Genomic DNA, 22,599 nt, shown 5'->3' with positions numbered 1-22,599 from the left:
ATAAATATGGATAAATTCTTTACAATGAACATTGAATAGTATTTTTTATAGGTAAGTGATTTTTGGAATTTATATATATTTTTTATAATCGAAGTAAGAAAACCGATTTAAAAAAGCAAATATTGCATAATTTGCTATTAAACCTGTTTTTTTTTTTTAAATTTCGCTTTTGCTTCTTTAATTGAAAAAAAATTAGGGTTTGAATTACATTTTTCAAATAGTTATAAGCTTCGAAAGATAGTAAGTTGAATTATTCAAGTTCTTATCATGCATTTTTAATAGCAGCTTCTGATATACCTAGCATACCGCTGAATTATTTTTTCTAAAGAATATAAATGAACAAAATTTATTTTTAAAATCTTTATACATTTATCAAGCGATTAAATATAAAAATATATATGAAAACACACGTTTATTATTTTTAAACAATCAAGCGTTTAAGAAAAAAAGCCAACTTCATCCCCGTTTTATAATTTTGATTTTTTTTTTTAAATAATAAACATTTTTTTTTTTTTTTTACATATATATTTTTATGTTTAATCGCTAGATAAATGTATAAACATTCTTGTAAAAATAAACTTTGTTTAATTTTATTCTTTAGAAAAAATAATTCGGTGGTATGCCAAACAGAGATTTATCAAAAAACTTAGTTTTGTTTCACAATCAAAAACATCAAAAAAAAAATGTTGGATTTAAAAAATAATAAACATGCTTTTTCATATATAATTTTATGTTTATTCACTAGATAAAAATGTAAAAATAAGTTTTTTTTTCTATAGAAAGTTGTTTTTATGATGGAATGAAATTAAGCGCATGGCATACTTTTTGGCATGTTGGCCTGCTGCCACGCCAAAAAATAATTACTGTATATAATATTGCCGAAATAATTTTTTTAATTCTGTGGTACCAGAGAAACTCCTGCAAAATTCTAAAATACTTTATTTAAGCGAAGGGTGTTATCGGATAATTTTTTTATTGGCTATATATATTGTTGTTAATGTTAGGTAATTCATGGTCAGTCAAATTACCGAAACCAGAAAGATTTACAGACACGAATGCTTAATAAACTCAAATAATTCACTAGTACATATACGACATTACAAATCCAGATACTCACGCAGAAGTGAGTGACGGTGTCTTGTATCGTAGTGAGGAAAAAGTTCACACCCCGGTAAACCCTTACATTTTCCTTTTGTCTGGCATAGGTAGAGCTTGAAACCATCGTAAAAATCTGTCGATACATTTCAGCAGACAGCACTGACCTTCACATGTAGGAAATGGTCCAGTGATGTCAATGTGTATGTGCTTGAATCTCTCAACTGGAACCGGAAATGTACCTGGGGGAGTTTGAGTATGACGACCGACCTTGGATTTTTGACACTCCACACAGATTTTCACTCACGCTCTAACATCAGCTTTTTTTTATTTTTATTAATTTATATCTACGGAAATATATTTTTTTTATTTTTATTAATTTATATCTACGGAAATATATTTTTTTATTTTTATTAATTTATATCTACGGAAATATATTTTTTTTATTTTTATTAATTTATATCTACGGAAATATATTTTTTTTATTTTTATTAATTTATATCTACGGAAATATATTTTTTTATTTTTATTAATTTATATCTACGGAAATATATTTTTTTTATTTTTATTAATTTATATCTACGGAAATATATTTTTTTATTTTTATTAATTTTTATCTACGGAAATATATTGTTTTATTTTTATTAATTTATATCTACGGAAATATATTTTTTTTATTTTTATTAATTTTTATCTACGGAAATATATTTTTTTATTTTTATTAATTTATATCTACGGAAATATATTTTTTTATTTTTATTAATTTATATCTACGGAAATATATTTTTTTTATTTTTATTAATTTATATATACGGAAATATATTTTTTTATTTTTATTAATTTATATATACGGAAATATATTTTTTTTATTTTTATTAATTTTTATCTACGGAAATATATTTTTTTATTTTTATTAATTTATATCTACGGAAATATATTTTTTTATTTTTATTAATTTATATCTACGGAAATATATTTTTTTATTTTTATTAATTTATATCTACGGAAATATATTTTTTTTATTTTTATTAATTTATATCTACGGAAATATATTTATTTATTTTTATTAATTTTTATCTACGGAAATATATTTTTTTATTTTTATTAATTTATATCTACGGAAATATATTTTTTTATTTTTATTAATTTATATCTACGGAAATATATTTTTTTATTTTTATTAATTTATATCTACGGAAATATATTTTTTTATTTTTATTAATTTATATCTACGGAAATATATTTTTTTATTTTTATTAATTTATATCTACGGAAATATATTTTTTTATTTTTATTAATTTTTATCTACGGAAATATATTTTTTTATTTTTATTAATTTATATCTACGGAAATATATTTTTTTTATTTTTATTAATTTATATCTACGGAAATATATTTTTGTATTTTTATTAATTTATATCTACGGAAATATATTTTTTTTATTTTTATTAATTTATATATACGGAAATATATTTTTTTTTATTTTTATTAATTTATATCTACGGAAATATATTTTTTTATTTTTATTAATTTATATATACGGAAATATATTTTTTTATTAGTTTTTATTAATTTTTATATACGGAAATATATTATTATTTTTTATTTATTTTTATTAATTTATATTTACGGAAATATATTTTTTTATTAATTCATATCTACGGAAATATATTTTTTTTATTTTTATTAATTTATATCTACGGAAATATATTTTTTTATTTTTATTAATTTATATCTACGGAAATATATTTTTTTATTTATTTTTGTTAATTTTTATATACGGAAATATATTATTTTTTATTTATTTTTATTAATTTATATCTACGGAAATATATTGTTTATTTTTATCAATTTATATCTACGGAAATATATTTTTTTATTTATTTTTGTTAATTTTTATCTACGGAAATATATTATTTTTTATTTATTTTTATTAATTTATATCTACAGAAATATATTTTTTTATTTTTATTAATTTATATCTATGGAAATATATTTTTTTTATTTTTTTTTGTTAATTTTTATCTACGGAAATATATTATTTTTTATTTATTTTTATTAATTTATATCTACAGAAATATATTTTTTTATTTTTATTAATTTATATCTATGGGAATATATTTTTTTATTTATTTTTGTTAATTTTTATCTACGGAAATATATTTTTTTATTTTTATTAATCTATATCTACGGAAATATATATATTTTTTTTTATTAATTTATATCTACGGAAATATTTTTTTTATTTATTTTTGTTAATTTTTATCTACGGAAATATATTTTTTATTTTTATGAATTTAAATCTATGGAAATATATTTTTTTATTTAATTTTTTTAATTTATATCTACGGAAATATTATTTTTTATTTATTTTTATCAATTTATATCTACGGAAATATATTTTTTTATTTATTTTTGTTAATTCATATCCACGGAAATATATTATTTTTTATTTATTTTTATCAATTTATATCTACGGAAATATATTATTTTTTATTTTTTTATAAATTTACTTGTTTCTTCTTTATTTTACTATTAGTTCTAATTACTTTGCAGAATTCGGAATATTTTTAAGGGAATGGATAAATTTTAAATTTACATGTTTTCCCTATATAATTAAAAATATGCAAATTACTGTTACTGTTCTAAATTGCGAGCCGGAGTCACAAATGTTGTTAACGTTAGGTAATTCATGGTCAGTCGAATTAACGAAACCAGAAAGATTTATAGACATGAATGCTTAATAAACTCAAATAATTCACTAGTACATATATACACATTTTATTTGCTCGCTGACAACCAATGAAAAGTCATACGACATTAAAAATCCAGATACTCACTCAGAAGTGGGTGACGGTGTCTTGTATCGTAGTTGGGAAAAAGTTCACGTCCCGGTAAAGCCTTACATTTTCCTTTTAGGCCAAAAACGTCTCTGTCCCTTTTCTTCCCAAGGGGAACAACTCACCCGGTGTCTACTCACACCGCTGCTTCTTACCCAAATTTCCCTACAATATTTTTATTAGCTATATATATTTTTATTGGCGGGATAGGGATATATCTCGAAACATTTTAATATTGTGTTACTTCCCCGTTTTCTAGACCGTGATAGCTGAGTTGGCATCCCCGACAAAACATCTCCCAACAGATATTTTGGCTGAAGGTATTTATCATATTCGTAGACGAATTATTAGTAGTATTTTTGGTATTAGTATTTTTTATTATTATAAGAAGTTTGGCATAAGAATGATACTTTTCTGTAAAAAATGTTTATTTACTGTTAAAAACGTTTCACATAAAAAAAAAAGTTAATAATTACAATAAATAAATAATTACACATTTATTATATAAAAATAAGAATTGTTCACATTGTTCCAATTATTTTCATATGAAACGTTCATAATGAAAAAATGAATAAAATAATATTATATATTATAATACATAATATCTGATGGAAAATTTTTTGTCAGGGACGCCAAATCATCTATCACCGTCTAGAAAACGAGAAGTAATACAAAAATGAAATGTCTTGGGAAATACGATTTTGTTATTTTACAACTTTGCGTATGGACAACAACGAACAGGAATTTGTTGCTACAACAAAATAGACAAATCAGCTTCTTTTCGATTACGACGACAATTGCAATACAAGTGACAATGTGCGGTTCGTTTCGTCTGTGAAAGAAAAGAGATAAACATAAACTATTGAAAACAATACATGCAATATTTGGATCAGTTAGGTTTCAAAGAACCCAGAAAAATAAGCATGCATGAAAAAGGTGACTTCCGGTTTAAACCACTTTCTTCCGGTTGAGCTTTGCACACTATAAACAATCTGACTCCAGATCAGAAGGCTACGTGTTCGGATCACGTCGGGGTCACCATTTTATAGGAGAATAATTGCTTAAATAAACACAAGGCCAAACGATATTTTTTAACAAAACAACAACAAAGGGTTTATTTAGAAAAGGCGAGATTGTATTCCAGACTGGAGAGAAAGAAAGAAAGTATAAATGCCTGTTTTAAAGTGTCGTCTGCCATCAGACTGCAGTCGTCAACAAGTAGCAGTGGGAGGAGTGAGTGAGAGAAGTCTGTATAGGTTGCCTGCTGACGTCCTTCTGACGATTGCAGCTGAGATCCCAAAGGGCTGAAAATAGTTCTTAAGGGGACAGCTCAAATCAATGCGCCCTGCCAACCGATTGGTTAGTGCGGCCGAATCACTTTGGCACAGGGCATTGATCTGCTTACAGTAAATAGTTTGTTAACTGCTACATCGATGCTTAAAGCGCACACAACATAAAATAAATTAAAATCTTCGCTTTTGACAATTAAGGACAACGATTTGATTGTTTATTAAAACATTTTGTATTAGTATTTTATTATTATAAGAAGTTTGTAAGAATAACACTTTTCTGTAAAAAATATGTTTATTTACTTTTAAAAATGTTTCGGGGTTTGTATTACTGTACACATAGATTCGAAAAAAGTTGTCAAAAAACAAATATATAACAAATAAATGTTATCAAAAGCAAGATAAGTTACTTTTCTACCAAACTGGATATATTTTTCGTGTTTTTATTCAATGTAACATGTTTATTCAGCTCGAAAAACATGCATTGTTTACCGATGTATTGGAAAATTCAAAATGGCGCCCAACTCTCTCTTTAACATGGTAAGTTCGGGAAAAGGTGTTACAAATAATAAACTAGACAAGATACTATTAAAAAAACCACCGAATATATGTCAACCTATGTCACGGTAATATATATTAAGCGAGTTTCTAACAGTATTTTGTCTAGTTTTATATTTATAGCACCTTTTCCCAAACTTACCGTGTTAAAGAGAGACCAGGAAACTCATGACCATGCACAATGCACTACACTCAAAGGATGATGTTGACCAACTCTACATGAAAAGGAACGATGACAGAAAAGGACTGGTTTGTATAGAAGACTGTGTGAAGGACACAAAAAAAGAACTAGAAAAATACATAATGCAAAACACTGAAAGAGTAATTATGGCAGCGAGAGACATTGAAAAAATAAACAAAACAGAAAACGGAGACAAAGGATAAGTTTGGTTTGGTTGTTTTCTTTTACGGCATATCAACCCTTTTCAGGTTATTTAATGCCGAATTTTGAAGAACGATTTTTTAATATAGTATATTTGTTTTTTAAGTCGTATTCTATTTAACCCATAGTTGGGACCCTAACAGATACTACCACTCTGGGTCAGAGTGGACCTGGGAGCAATAGCAATTAAAGGGTGGCTCCACACTCCCTAAGGCCTGCAAGCTGGGGCCCTCACCATCGGATATAGTTTAAGGTCATATCCAGGACCGAGACAAAGTATAAAACGAGAAAAGTAAAATGGGAAGAAAAACAACTACACTGAAGATTCATAAGAATGACAAAAGATGAGAATAATGAAAACACCTGGACATGGATGTGAAAAGGACATGTCAACCGAGAAAATGAATCTCTAATAACTACAGCACAAGATAACTCGATAAGAACCAACCACACCAAAGCAAAGATCCTCAAAACACAAGGAAACAGCAAATGCAGACTCTGTGGATAAAGAGACAAAACGATAAACCATATATAGTAAGTGAATGCAGCAAACTGGCCCAAAAGGAATACAAGAACAGGCACGACCAAGTGAGGAGGGCAGTACACTAGGAATTATGCAAATAACTGCATCTTGAATGCACAGACAAATGGTATAAGCATAAGCCGGCAACAATACTAAAAAACGAGAATCAGAAAATCCTATGGGACATGGACATACAAACAGATGAACTTATCCAAGCAAGAAGACCGGATGTCATAATAATTAGTACCATTAGCTAGAATTGAAACCAAAACATCTAACCTTAGATGTTATTGTTTAAGCTATCATCACCTGGATAAGAACTAGTTAAAAATGAATCAACTTTGACGTATAAATATATATTCGTGCATGCGCACAAATAACAGTTTTACTCAATTTACGCCTACCAAGTTTAAGTTCTTTTTTTTTTTCAATTTTGACACCTTAGCAGCTATTTTTACCAGCTAAAAACCCATAAAAGAATGGTCTACAAGAAAAATGCAATCATTTGACCTGCCTTGCATTGCTCTGCGACCTTGCGTCTCACAGGAGATGCACTTTTAAAAACATGGAGACAGACGGATAGACAGACACACATACGCACACAGTGAACTTTATAAATTAGATTATTATTAGAAGTTATCACACAGATTAATTACTGAAAACAACCAGTGGTGTTCCCTGGAGTCTGAGGGATAAGTCTTTCCAGATTCTAGTCCTCTTCACCTCTTTCAATAACCACTTGCCACAGACTTCTCGCTTGCAATGACCATTGGTCTCCATTGGATTTGGGTGCAATCGAGCCTGTCTTTGTTTTATCGCTATTTCCATGGCAGGTGCTCGTCTGAGCTCCAATCCCTCGTCCCCCCTCGCCAATCTTTCACGAGAAACACCCGTCTGGCTGAAACTACTGTCAAAAATTTTCCCCACTCTTTATCTGTGCCTAAATCCAAATGTAGATTCCATGAGCAAAGCTTCTTTCTTAGAACTGCACGCCAATGGAACTCTCTGCCACTTGCCTGTTTCCCACCTGACTACAACTTGGACGTCTTCAAGTCCAACATAAACAAACTCCTGACAAACCGCCCCCTTAAGTAAGACACTCTATGAAAACCTCAACACTAATGATTACTACAATACTATCTCATTGATTACTATACATGCAATAACCCTTATCCCTGAGTGGCTTTCGGGCCTTGATAAGTGGTGACCTCCATGTAAAAAAAAAAAAAAGAAAAAATACTAATTCTCTTTGCACTCATCCAGTGGAAGCCTAATAAGTGATTTTTCTTCTTGGTCTTTCCATCCTCTTTGACTATTTGGTGTAGTCCTAGTTGATGCTGGCACTACATTTAGGAGTGTGTGTGTGGGGGGGATAGTTAACTTACAATTTTGTAGTTTTCAGTTTCCTTAGTTTTATGTTGTTTCTTTATCTTTTTGTTTTATGTCTGTTGTAGTTTTTATGCGGCTGGTTAGCATGTGTAGCTCGTCTGGATTAGTTTCTGCCTTTGAGGGTTTTCCTTAAAATTTTGTCCGTTTTCAGCATTACTGGGTGGAAAAAGTTAATTAAGGTAACTTGATTATTTAGTTGAGTTGACACCTATTCAATGTAGCTGCCTTCAGCCTCAATCACCACCTCAATACAGGTCCAGAACTGGCAGCATGTCTTTTCCACAAGCGCTGGCGGGAGCTCAGCAAATACTTGACAGATGGCGACAATCAGGCTGGCTTTGGTCTTGTGGGAGGTCATGTTGGTAATGTTCTTGACGTATGACCAAACAATGTAGTCCAGTAAGTTCAGATCAGGGGAGAAGAGGGGGGGGTCAGTGAGAGAAGGGTACAAATTCGTAGCACTCCTTCTGAAGCCAAGTCTAGGTCTTTTTGGACTGGTAGGCTGGCGCAGATTCCTGCTGCCACATCCAGTGTCTGCTTGCAGCCACCTTATTGCACCAGGGTATCACCACACTCTTCAGCACATCCCGGTACACTTTGGTGTTGACTTTCAAGCCGACTTCAAAGATGTGAGGTGGCATGATGTGGCCCTCACTTAGAGAACACACTAAAGACTATAAACATGGCTGGAAACTTTTCATAACCCTGGGCATGTCCCTGTTACTTGCAGCAATCCAGCGATGCATTTCGAGGGTGCTGGCAATGGTCCTGTTGTCATAACTTAGATCGGTAGAGGGCATGAGTTGTACAGCTGTGCATCTCCGATCTTGCTTATTGAACATTGTGTCCCTTTCAGATGTGATAGAAGCGTCCTATTGCTCTTAATATTTGTACGCAACTGGCCAACTAGTAGCTGCAACAAAAAAGAAAACCGGTTTTCATCAAACGGAAATGGAATCATGTTGTCTTTTCTAGGGCGACAATTTTATTGTTTCACTCTACAAAAGTTTGTGGAAGAGCATATCTTTCACCATGTCTTCAATGAAGTGTCAACAGAGTTTTTGAAACTGGTGTGCTAAAAATTATTTTTTAATTTGGCCACCAGAGGCCACTTCCCACGGTCCTATGTGTGGGCATTTGGTATCTGTTTCCTTTCCGGTGTAAATAAACAAGGAAGGAAAAGTACTGTACTTGCAATAACCCTTATCCCTGAGTGGCTTCCGGGCCTTGATAAGTGGTGACCACCGTGTAAAACAAAAAAACAAAAAACAAAAGAAGGAAAACCAATGTTCCCTAGTTAAATCTGATTGTCTGCTGTGAGCGGGGGACAAGGGGGGTGCGTGGGTCCTCCTGTAGGAGATGTCTCCCTGTACTACTTATGCTTTTTTATGCTCACATTCCCCTATTCCGAATTCATAGCAGCGGGCCGATATCCGTGGACTTTTTTCTTTTTTTATTTTAATGTTTAACCCATTTCAAACCAATATAAATTATTGCACAATAAAAATAATTAAATTAAAACAAAAATTATATTTTCTTATTTCTAATTATTTAATCAAGTAAAAAATTCCAATTTGTTACTTTATTACTAAATCAAAAAAGATATTCTAGCAAATTTACCTAACAATTTATTAAACAAAAATATCGCAAAAATTGAATTCAACTTGAAAATTCTATGCAAAAAAAAAATAGTTTTTACAATTTAGTCATCAACTGATATAAATTATTGCACAGTAAAAATAATTAAATAAAAAAAAAAAAAAAAAGATTTTTTTTTTTTTTTTCGGATTATTGGTACTCGTGCATAATTTGAGCTAGACGTAACTCGACATCCGATCGGCGTTGCTCGGACACGACATTAATCGCCGAGCTTCGCCGATAATTCTGAAACATTTTTAGAGCATGTTCATGAAAAATATGGTGATCAAAAAAAAACTGAATAAGCTTTGGAAAAAATACATGTTTTGAACAATTTTTATTTTTTATTTTTGAAAAAAAAAACAGTAGTGTTCTCGTCGAGTAGTTTTTATTTTGTTCAAGAAAATAAAAGGTATGCACTTTTTGAGCCGTGCTGAAATAACGACATTATTTAGAAAGCCCTTCTTAACATGGGGACGGGAGGGTGTTGTGTAGTGTACCTATTCTTTACTTTCACCTCACAATTTATTAAAACCAGGTATCATAAAACTTTGAATTTGAAAATACTATTTAAAAATTGCTCGGGTACTTTCACCTAACAATTTAATAAGAACAGGTATCGTAAAACTTTAATTAAACTTGAAAGTATTATTTAAAAATAGCGCGGATCAATAATTGCACTAGCACTAAATAACATTTCACTGTTTCGATCTACGACATTCCATGAGACGTACGTACACGCTAAGGCTTTTTGTTTATTTTTGGTCATCGCCACAAGTGCTAATTTTTACTTTTACCAATTTTCATTTAAAAAAAAAACAATAGAAACTCTTCAAACATTGGGGGAGGCACTTAAACCATTAAAAAAAAACAACGGTAACATAAGTGCATAAGCACCAAATTTTTTTGTTTTGCTTTCATTTTGTTAAATCCGGCCCCCCCCCCCAAAAAAAATAAATAATAACGCAGGTATCATAAAACTTTGTTACGTTGTTGTATCATAACTGAGCGTTTGTTGTATATTGGTTGAAATTGGAATGGAGATGATATATTAAAACGTGTCTATTTATAAAGGATTGAGTGTTTGATTATCTTACCAGAGTTAATGTCGTTGTGTGTGTGATTATCTAGTGGTCTTTCTATTACATATGTTCATGCAATGATGGACACAGGAGACGGCAGTTATAAAAACATGATGAGCATTTATTCTTCCACTTGACCGGTTAATGGCTTGCATCCAGGAATTCAAAGTTTCTTCTTACATTTTCTTTTTCTGTTTAAAATCCTCTCGCTTCCAGACGGGCCAAGATTCAAACTGGTCAGACTCTCGTCTGACTCTCTGACTCTCTGCCTCCCTTCTGACTTCTCCCCTAACTAACTAACTCTCACTTCCTATATTGAGAAATCTATGCGTGTCCGGCCAACGTGATTTCTGATTTCCCATTTTCCTTTGTTGTTCTCACAAAGGAATTCAACCTACATATCTAACTCATTTAACCCATTTTCTATTATCCAACATTCTTTCTACAGTGAATAGCTTCCAGCCAAAATTATATTTATTATTGATTTTATCAGAATCAACAATTTACTGGACATTCCATTTAAAACCTATTGTTCTTTAAAACTTATCTCCAGAGTTCGATTCCCGCTTTCTCTAATTTTATTTTCATTTACTAATTCTCTTTATTTTTACTTACATGAAAAAGGGGACAAGCATTTTTCATGTAACAACTTTAATTAAACTTGAAACTTTAATGAAACTTGAAAACGATATTTAAAAATAGCGCGGATTCCATTTTGACTTTCACCAATTTTCCTGTTAATAATTACATAAACTCCGACAAAAAAAAAAAAAAATATCCATCCAAATAAAAAAAACAAAAAAAAAAAGAATTCTTTCCTTGTAAAAATAATGATGTCGCCCTCAATCGAACAACGTTCAACATCAGAGCCAATGCGTATTTCGTTAGTGGGGTAGCACTCGTGTACGTCGATCTAAGTTTTTGTACTGTAATTTGTTGTTTTTTGTTTGTTTTTGTCCAACAAAAAAATTCAAAACAAAACAGATAAGCAAAGGTTTTTATATGTTTTTTGTTTTTTTAAGTTTTTGTGTAAAACCTTTTTTTTTTTCTAGAAGAAAAAGAATAATAAATTGTTTTTTTTGTTTGTTTGTTTACCGACCCCTCAGAGAGGGATGTCAATGTTATGTTACAGATAGAACAAGAGCTGCTACTACTGTTACTGACACCTGAATGGTCAGCAAATCCAGAGTAGTGCACAGGGACAAAATTGTGTATATCTTTATCTTAATTGTGCACTTTTAAGGTTTTCGGGTACACTGAGAACGAATATCGCATTTATTTTTTGTGCAAACATGCAGTTGTCCATATTTGAAGACACTCAGTATCCAACGTAATCACTATTGTTTTTTGCTGGCGGCCATCTTGTTTCCCATTTAAGAAAAACGCCAAAAAGAGCCAAACGGAGCCAAAAATGCCAAAACATGGCCCCCAAAACATTTTTCGGCTTCAATGCCGAAATGACCCCCACCCCCATCCCACTCCCACCCTTCCAGATATTTTTCCACTTCCCGATATCGAAATGGACAATCTTTTTTTTCACTTTCTTAATTGCATTAATTTTTTCACTTTCTTACTAAAATGCGCGCACGCGCGTAGTCACTTGACGTTTCACAGGGTGCATGATGGACATTTTAAATAACAAGAAATATTTTTCATAAAATATAAAAATATTGCTGTCAGTAAGTTTTCACGAGCGATTTACAAAAGCATATTTTATGTTTGTCGTTCTTTTTTTGGGGGGAGGGGGTAGTCAGTTATAGAACTTGTGTTGTTTAACTTCTGCAGTTTAATTAACCGTTTTCCCGCGGCCGCCATAACACGCCCTCCCCCGCCTCTCCATGGAAAAACGGTTAATTAAACTGCAGAAGCACCTGTTAAACGACACAAGTTCTATAATTGACTATCCCCCTCCCTGCAAAAAAAGAACGAAAAACATAGAATATGCTTTTGTAAACCGCTCGTCAAAACTTCTATATTTTTTTTTTTTTATAGATCAATTAAAAGGGGTTAATACCATGCAAACCGTAAATTTGCGACGGATTTAATTATCAGATTTGTGGCCAGCAACATCGAATATCCCTAAACAACAACAAATTAGTGGCCGGTGTTCTGTGTTAATGAAAGATAATATTTACCTTTTAATTTATTTTATTTTATTTATTTTTTTTTTTATTCAATTTTCACCCCAAACAAGGCACAGTGCCACTTTGAAGCAGGGGGCTACTATCAGGGACTTAATTAGCGGGGTCATTATGAGGGGAGATGAGTAGAAAGATGTTTGTTGACATTACACTTGAACTTCTGCATATCGTTGCAGTTGGGAAAGCAGAATCCCGGAAGGGAGTTCCAAAGACCCGCAGTTCTGGGGAAGAAACTATTGGAGTAAAAGGCTTTCTTGCACCTAGGGATCTCTACTGTAAAGGGATGAGACTTAGTAGCTTGTCGGGTTTGTCGGGGGTAGTTACGTCGGGGAGGTACAAGTGTTTGCAGTTCGTCAGAGCATTCACCATTGAAGTATTTGTAGAACAGGCAGAGGGATGCAACATCTCGTCGATGGGACAGAGGCTGAAGCCTAGATGACAGTTCATGTCGTATTGTTTGGATGTACGACCGTCGAGGACAACTTTGATTTTTCTATTACTTAAGAAGGATTTAATTACATTATGAATTCTTCCAGTGATTCCATATGATCTAATTTTCCTTAGAAGACCATCGTGCCATACCCTGTCAAAAGCCTTAGATATATCGAGGGCCACCGCTCTACCCTCCCCTGTTTTATCCAATGAACGGTATATACGTTCAGAAACTACAGTTAAGATATCTGCTGTTGAACGGGCTTGCCTGAATCCATAGTTTGTCAGTCAGGAGTTTAGCAGCTGTTAGGTGCTGGACTAGGGCTTGATTAACTAAGAACTCAAATATTTTGGCGAAAAGCGGGAGGAGGCTAATGGGGTGATAATTTGGTGGGTCAGTTCTTTCACCAGAATTCTTGAAGACTGGTACCACAGAGGCGGTTTTCCAGCAGTCGGGAAAACAAGATTCATTAAGGCATTTATTATAAAGTTTGGACAGAACTAGAGCAACCTCGGCAGAGCATTTTTTTAATAGCACATTAATAAATATTACTCTAAATACTGCTTTTAATTTGTGGTCTTGTCTTTACGTTCTTTCCTTTCGCTCATGATTGCTTGGAATTTGCCCCTTCTCCCTCCAATAAACCTTTTTTTACGCCAATGCCGGTGGTGGGGAGGGGGGATTTCACTTACATATGGTATATTTAGCTTCTTTTAGCGTTTTTTCGTTATTGGAAAACAAGATGGCCGCCAGCAATAACAATAGAGATTACATTGGATACGGAATGTCTTCAAATATAGATAACTGCATGTTTACGCAAAAAATAAATGTGATATTCGTTCTCAGCGTACCCGAAAACCATTTTATGTCGACAAATTAAAGGTAAATGCCGAGGGGTTGGTAAACTAAAAATTTACCATTGTTTTTTTTTTTTGTTTGTTTGTTTTTTGTTTTTTTTCAGTAATGGTGTTAACATAGGGAGGTTGGGAAGGGGTGTCTATTCAGAAAGCCGTTCTTAACATGGAGAGGGGTGGCTATTCAGAAAGCCGTTCTTAACATGGGAGGTTGGGAGGGGTGTTTATTCGGAAAGCCGTTCTTAACATGGAGAGGTCGGAGTTCGCGTACTCCACCCACATCCATTCATCTCAGATCTTCTTTTGGCGATGATGATGACTTTTTGCCACAGGAAACGCAGTTTTTTGGGGTGTTTTTTTTTGTTTTTTTTTGTTTTTTTTTTCAGCAATTAATTTTTTTTTTTCTTGACAATATGAAACCGCTTGTTCCGGCGACCAGATATTTTTCCAAACTGCAGATATTCACCTTTTTTGTTTACACAGTTTTTAGAAAAAAAGCTGTTACAGGTGTGTGCTGCTAAGTGAATTTAATGATTTTTATTTCCTTCCAATTTTTTGTTTCGAAAAGTTCATCTGCTACTTCGCGGTGCATTGATTGGCTGATCGATGTCTTACGTCACATTACAATGAAACCCGAGCGCATGACATCATGTTCCGAGCAAAGCCGATCAAACTCTGAGTTACGTCTGGTTCAAATTATGCATAAGTATCGAATTATTAAAGTAAAAATGTCCTTTTTTTATTTGATCACTAAACTTTTAAAAGCTATTTTTTGCATAGAATTTTCAAGTTGAATTCAGTTTTTACGATATTTTTGTTTATTAACTTGCTAAGTAATTTGCTAGAATAACTTTTTAAATTTAGTACTCAAGTAAAAAGATGACATTTTTACTTGATTAAATAATTTGAAATAAGAAAAATGATTTTGTTTTAAATTAATTTTATTGTGCAATATTTCCTATTAGTTTGAAATATGATAAACTTTTTTTAAAAAATTGTTAATTCCTATTTTGGTAGAAAAAGTCCACTGATAGTGCGAACTTACACACAGAAAGTTCCTTTTATATAATCTAATAGACAAAGAGACATATAGTCTTTTGTATGTTTCCATATTTTCAAACTCTATCTCCTCCGGAACTAAGTTTGTTGACATGCGCAATTCTGGACAGCACCTGTTTTGTATTTGTATTTGTATTTGTTTATATATATATATATATATTTTGATGTGTTTGATTGTGTTTTCTTTTGTTTTTTATTTTTCAGGTTTCAAAGTCAACAAAAATCGTGAAAATGGAACAGAAAATTATTTGCGGAATAATCTGTGAAAAATCCGAATTTCTCTTAACTTACTCCACTTACACGGCAACCCTAAACGGCTTTGTGGCGCAGGTAAAGATTGAAGTTCAATATCGAAATCAGAGCAGTGTAGCTGATGAGGCCCGCTTTGTGTTTCCTGTTGAAGAAGACAGCGCCGTTTACAGTTTTGAGGCAGATATTGGCGATAGACACTTGGTTGCGAAATGCAAAGATAAAGAAGTTGCACACAAAGAATATGAAAAGGCACGTGAAGCTGGCAAGCTGGCCATCCTGATGTCGGAAACAAGTACTTCGGGTGACATTTTTGAGTACCGGCTTGGTAATATCCCCGCCAAAGAAACTGTGACCATCCGTATCTCAATGTTTTCAGAACTCTCCTGCGAAGTTGACGGAGCGTTGAGGTTCCATCTTCCATTTGTTCTAAATCAGCGTTACGGAAATGTGCCAAAGGATGAGGTGTACAAGAATGAGCCAAAGTCAAAGGAGTTCAGCTTTAATGCTGTCGTTAATTGGCCGGTGGGGATCGAAAACATAAAGGCAGAAGAAGCCAGTCAGAAAATCAAGGTGGAATTTGAAGATGACAGACGAAAGGCATTGATCAGTTTGATGGGAAAATTCGATTTTGAAAAAGATATGCTTTTTTACGTTTACTACAAGAATGTGCGGAAGCCACATGCGATTATGGAAAAGGCGGAGAAGAATGGCAAAGATGTATTTGGAAAAGATACGATGATGGTCAACTTTTTTCCTCAGCTGCCTGATTACGAGAAACAGGTCAGTCAAGAATACATTTTTATTGTTGACCGTTCCGGCAGTATGCAAGGTGAAAGGATCGAATCGGCAAAGCAGACTCTGCTTTTCTTCCTTAAAAGTTTACCCGTGGAATGTGCCTTCAATGTTATCAGTTTCAGTAATAGCTACGAGTTCCTATTTCCTGATGGCAGTCAGCAATACAGCCAAGAGTCGATGGCTGCTGCCCTTAAATTCCACAAGGAATTGTTTGCCTCTGGAGGAACTGAGCTCCTTCGTGCTATGAATTCTTTGTCCTCCATAAAACCATACAAGGGTTACTTCCGCCAGGTATTTCTTATGACGGACGGTGAGGTCTATGATACAAAGAATGTAATTGCTGCTGTGAAATCGCAGGCGAAAGAAGCACGTTTTTTTACTGTTGGAATTGGATCTGGGGCTTCTACAGAATTGGTCAAGGGTATTGCTCGTGCCGGCAATGGTAAAGCAGTGTTTGTGATGGAAAACGACAATTTAAATAAGAAGGTAATGTCACTGTTGAAGCTGTCGATGCAGCCAGTTGCAAACAACATGTCTCTTGTTGCCAAAGACGCATCTGACAAATTCTCGTTCACAGCCGTTCCAAAAAGCATCCCAAGCATCTTTTCCGAAGAACGGTTCATTCTCTATCTTGTTATTGACAAACTTGACAAAGATCTGAAATCCATCACCCTGATGCTGTCCGGAAAACTTGGTGACTCCAAATTTGAAGAAAATTTTACAGTTGATTTTGTGGGTGAAGAAATCCCTGACATGTACGTGCATCGCCTTTGTAGCCGCAAACTAATCCAGCAATTGGAGGAAGATGATCTTGATGACTCGAAAGGCAAGGAGAAGGCGAAAATAATTTCTTTGGCAACAACAGCCAACTTGGCTTCAAAATATACCGCTTTTCAAGCAGAATCCGATATCCCTGAGGTAGAATGTCAAAGGGCAAGGATGATGTGTTTAAGTGGTCCGATTCAATGTAACTATGCCTGTGCGCCTCCTGCACAAATGAGAGCCATGTCTGCTTGTTCCATGCCAATGGCACGAATAGATATTGACATGGCAGCACCACCTATGTTTGGTGCCAGCTCAAAGGGAGCGCCTCCTCAGTTATTCGGATTTTCTAGCGGCAACGATGATGCTATATCATTTGATTCGGATGCTGGTGATGAACAAGAAGTAGAAAGCCTAGTATCTGTTCCAAAGGACACTCTAACATTTTTAATTTCATTACAAACTTTTGACGGAAGCTGGAAACTCGATGAAAACCTTGCGCAATTCTTTCACTCGTCCATTGCGGAACTTCAAAAGAGAAAACCTTCTGTTGATGACAAAACGTGGGCAACAGCATTGGCCATCACACTCATGAGGCAAAAGTTTTCACAACAGAAAAACGAATGGGAATTGTTAGTCAACAAGGCTTTACGTTGGCTAAAATCTCAATCCTTGGGAAAAATGAGTGTTGATGATATTTGTGCAGCCGCCGGTAAATTAATACCAAATGTCTGAACATCCTCCCCATCCCCCAAACCAAAAACTATCACTAGCACTTGCTAAGCATTAAAACTTTTGCAAAATTGACCACCGCTTATTTTAAAAAGAAAATTTGATGATTGCACACTTGTGCATAGATACAACTTATTTGAGTTTTCAGTTGGAACATATGGAGAATTCATAGCAGAAGCAGACAAACGCAATTTCAGGACTAATCGAAAAGATTTTTATTGTAATAAAACCAGAATTCTGAAATTTTTGAATATTAAAAAAAAATGTCTTTTTAAAAAAAAAAAAACTATTCATTTATTTATTGAGATGAGTATTATCCTCATCTTTTATTGTTGTTCCATGACATTTCGACCAACTATTCCTCTGACCTTCGTCAGGTGGCTACCATGATGGGACAGGAACTCTGAATCTCCTAACTGCATTATTAGCAATTACTATCTTCCATAGTTGTTATTGTCTCGCCAAGTTTTAGCCGACTAAGCTTCTGGTCGGCTTTGGGTAGGATTGAAACCGCTATCTTCAGACAATGTTTACCTGGAATTGTAGAGATTCAACGTCTCTATCCACTGCACAATGGGCCCCAGAGGTTACAGGTGAACATTGTCGAAAGAGAGCGGTTTCAATCCTACCCAAAGCCGGCCAGAGGCTTAGTTGGCCAAAAATATGGTGAGACGAAAAACTATGGATGGCAGTAATTGCTGAGAATGCAGTTAGAAGTTCCTATTCTGTCACGGTAACCACCTGACAGATGGCCAGAGGAATAGTTGGCCGAAACGTTGTGAAACAACACTAAAAGATGAGGATAATAGTCCGCAATGAATAAATAAAACTCATCTCAATAAACATTCCAATTAATTAAAATAAAACCAACCATTTTCTGTTATATGTATTTTATATTTATTTTAATTCCAAAAATGTGTTGCAAAAACTTTGTGTTTTATAAAAATTTTAAAAATGCCTATTTTTTTTTTTTTTTAACTATTTTAATTATCATAAAAAAAACCTTTTTCAACAAAAAAAAAAACATACATTCCAAAATTTCAGAATTCTAATTTTGCTACGAAAAATAAAATCTTTTCGATTTGGTCCTGAAATTGTATTTGTCAACTTCTCCTATGCACTATCCAAATATGGCAATTGAAAACCAAAAATGTACCTACACACAAATAAATGCACGAGTGCTGAAAATTTTAAATTCCTAATTAAATGAAGTTTTTTTTTTCCTTTTTATTATTAAAAAAAAATTAAAATGAAAAACAAAAAAACAACCATAATGAAATATCCAAATATTTCAAGCTCAGAAAAACAAAACATCTTAAACATCCTCAAAAAAAAAAAAAAAATAATAAATAAAATCACTTGAGACTTTCCTGAAATGTTTTTCACAAAATTGAACCCCGTTTAAAGAAAATTTTAAATTCTGAAACTTTCCTTTATAGCAGTTTTTAATTATCTATTTAATCATATCTCTTCAAGTGAAACTTATCAGCTAAATGTTTTACAAAAGTAACATTTCAAACATGATTATCAATTTAGCAAGACTAACTTTTTTCTCTAGTCGCATACAATTTCTATTGCATTTACACAAATAGCAAGAATTATACAGAAATGGTTACTCTGAACAAATAAACAAAATGAATATTTGACAGGAAAATGCATTCACTCCCCCCTCTCTCTCTCCCATATATATTCTCGAATTTATATAACAATATAACAGATGGTCGCATATATTGCCGAAATATTAATTTGCAACAAATATTTGCTTATTTTACATAATATTGCAATGTTATTTGCCTTATAAATGTATTTCATATATATATTCCTGAGGTTAAATGTATTTCATGTGTATATATATATATATATATATATATATATATATATATATATATGTGTGTATATATATATATATATATATATATATATATATATAAATGTATTCCTGAGGTTATATAACAAAATTATTTTTTCAGGTATATATCTTAACACTTATTAGTGCCTGTCCTGAAGTAAAAAAACAAAACAAAGATATACAATGAACTTGAACAATTGCTTGCTTATATATATATATATAATTGTTATTGGACAAACATAATGAGTGCCTGTTGCTAATGAAAAATAAAATGGAAAAATATTAAAAGTATATAATTATGCTTCTATTTAAAAGATTTTTTGGGAAAATTAAAATCGGCGTTTTTGACAAAAAATGGTTTTTACATTTATTTTATTTTTTTCTTTTTTTTTTTTCGATTTTCTTTTTCTTTTTTTATAGGGATCAGGCATCTTACTGAATGCCAAAGATGCACCTGCTATCTCAGAGATTCTAACACTCTTTAAACACAATTCTTTTCTTTTTTTTTTATCTCTCTAGCGCTTTGTGTAAAAGGGATAAGCTATTTTCTGGAAAGATTTTTCTTAGAATTTTTTACTTCAAGAATTTTTATTTTTGCATTTATAAAGATGAACAGACGTTTTTTTTTTTGTTTTTGTTTTTTTTTTTTGCACTTCAACACTACACTACGAAATCTTGTAGTCGATGAATGGAGTTTTCAGATAAAAAAAAAAAACAATGGTTTCTACTAATTTTTTGTCAATTCTAATAAATTACAATGTTAGCTTCCAAACTCTGCAGTCAAAATTACCTGTATATTACTGAATTATCGAAAAAAAAACAACTTTAATCATGTTAGCAGGTGAAAAATTGCATCCATATTGTTTTTATAAAATAAATTGAAACTGAAAATTACCTCCCGTTTGAACTCTCCTGTGTCTTACATAAGCGAATATGATCGTATTCTTCAAATTCTATTTTCTATTTTCTTTAATAAATAATTTTCTACCTTATCGATTTTTCGTAAATTTTTAATATAATAATCTTTAAAATACGAGGAATACGTAGATGCCTTTGTTTTCATGTGAAATTCAGGTTTACAATTTCTGAAATTTCGTTCTGATAGTGTAGAAGCCCCTTTTCTTTTTCTTTTTTTCTTTTGAAAGAAAGAAAACATATTCTGAATCACAACGAAAAATTATTAGTGTTTGGTATTTTTTAATTAATTTACTCATTCGGTAAATTCAATATTTTCCCTTTTGATAAGGTATAAGAGCTACATTTTCCTAGCGTCCTCTTGATCTAATATTTTAAATTCAAGTTATCCCCTATTAGTTACATGGTTTATTAATGTAATGATGACGTTTCTGATTTTTTTTTAGATGACTATTGGTTATTCGTATTATTTGGATTTGAATTTAATATGGGTACTTGTACAGTTTAATCAAGACATAAAAAAAAAATGAAAATATTGAAAAAAGTTTAAATTGTATGTATCCATTATAAAATGAAGTTCTCCCCCCCCCCAAAAAAAAATTCACTTAATTTCATCAATAGTTTTTGTTTTACAGCGAAAAAACAATTTGTAATGATACCGAGCAAAAGGTTCGATTTTTAGGAAGAAAAGCTAGTATTAAAGATGGGAAGAGAGTGTCGACGCTTTAACTGGAGTTATCTCCCCATGGCGTTTCTAAAATTCAAACAAATTTTTTTTTTTAAATCCAAGATGTTTGCCTTCAACGTGCTGTCATAAAACGTGTTTTTCCGCTGTAAAAAAACTACTCGATCAAATTAAGTGAATTTTTTTTTTCGGAGATCTTCAGTTCAAAATAGATACGTAAAATATAAGTTTTATTCGATATTTTCATTTTATAATGTCTTGATTAAACTGTACAAGTACGTTAATATGATATGAGAACCGTTAATTCTAAATAGTAGATAATATATACATTAATAAGTAAAAAAAAAATGATACTCGATCACATTCATCAGAAAAGTGTCATTAAAATGTTAAAATACAATTGACATAAAATTGTTGAACAGTATAATGAAATAAAATTGTTGAACAGTATAATGAAATAAAATTATTGAACAGTATAATGAAATAAAATTATTGAACAGTATAATGAAATAAAATTATTGAACAGTATAATGAAATAAAATTATTGAACAGTATAATGAAATAAAATTATTGAGCAGTATAATGAAAAATATTTATTGAATATAATTATAGTAGTCATAACTAGCAGAATCCATAGAAATTCTCCAGTAGTTGAAAAATTTTAAAACACATCTATATAATAAAATGACCGCAGAATTTCCCCTCTGGACCAAAGTATCGTAGGTTTGCAACAACAGACGCCATGTTCAAACTCAATATGTCTAACCTAATAGGTACTATCTTACAGTTTAACACGTGTCTAAATTAAATGGATTGCCTCCCAATTAGTTGGGTTTTCTTATAATTATTAAAAAAAGAAAAAAAAAATACTTAAAACATTTCCCCAACATATTTCTTTTTATAAAATACCGTTTTTTTGTTTTTTGTTTTTTTTTAAACAACATTATTTGGACGGTATACAATTCAATATGTAAATATATATGAAATGCGTCTGTACATCGCTACGGTACATTCATTTTAGCCATGGGCGCCAGTGCCCGCAATTATATTGGGCTGGCAGTGGCTCTAACTAACAAGCATACTTAAAATTTTTTTTTTATAGGTGGGGTAGGGGGCATACTTCCACCGAGCAACGACGGTATAAGGTCCTGCTAGTTATAAATAAAATGAGTACAAAATAAAACAAACAACAACAAATTAAAAACCATTTTTAGCAAATTCTTTTTTAACCTTTTAAAGTTAAAACGAACTGAATAAAAACATTTATTTTTTTTAATGAAAATTCAACACACAACACATTGTTTTGCTTTTTCTGAATAATTTTTC

The 22,599-nt window shown here is 31.8% G+C and overlaps 1 protein-coding gene across 3 annotated transcripts in view; it reads left to right on the top strand.

Moving 5' to 3' along the window:
- The window catches only part of LOC145297754 (von Willebrand factor A domain-containing protein 5A-like), a 52,735-nt gene extending 33,556 nt beyond the window's left edge, over window positions 1-19,179 (top strand). For 2 of the 3 annotated variants that reach the window (XM_080143994.1, XM_080143992.1), the window contains exon 2: window positions 15,488-19,179. In XM_080143994.1, the coding sequence (XP_080000120.1) occupies window positions 15,515-17,827 (2,313 nt within the window). In that variant the 5' untranslated portion in view covers window positions 15,488-15,514 and the 3' untranslated portion in view covers window positions 17,828-19,179. Of the gene's footprint in view, window positions 1-4,118; window positions 4,256-15,487 lie in introns of those variants that run through there. The other variant, XM_080143993.1, reaches the window with a different exon arrangement.
- The last annotated feature ends 3,420 nt before the right edge of the window (window positions 19,180-22,599 follow it).

This window comes from Euprymna scolopes, chromosome 18 (assembly GCF_053919585.1).
Source record: "Euprymna scolopes isolate OS-2025 chromosome 18, ASM5391958v1, whole genome shotgun sequence".
Classification (NCBI taxonomy): domain Eukaryota; kingdom Metazoa; phylum Mollusca; class Cephalopoda; order Sepiida; family Sepiolidae; genus Euprymna; species Euprymna scolopes.
This window is presented reverse-complemented; position numbering and strand designations above follow the sequence as displayed.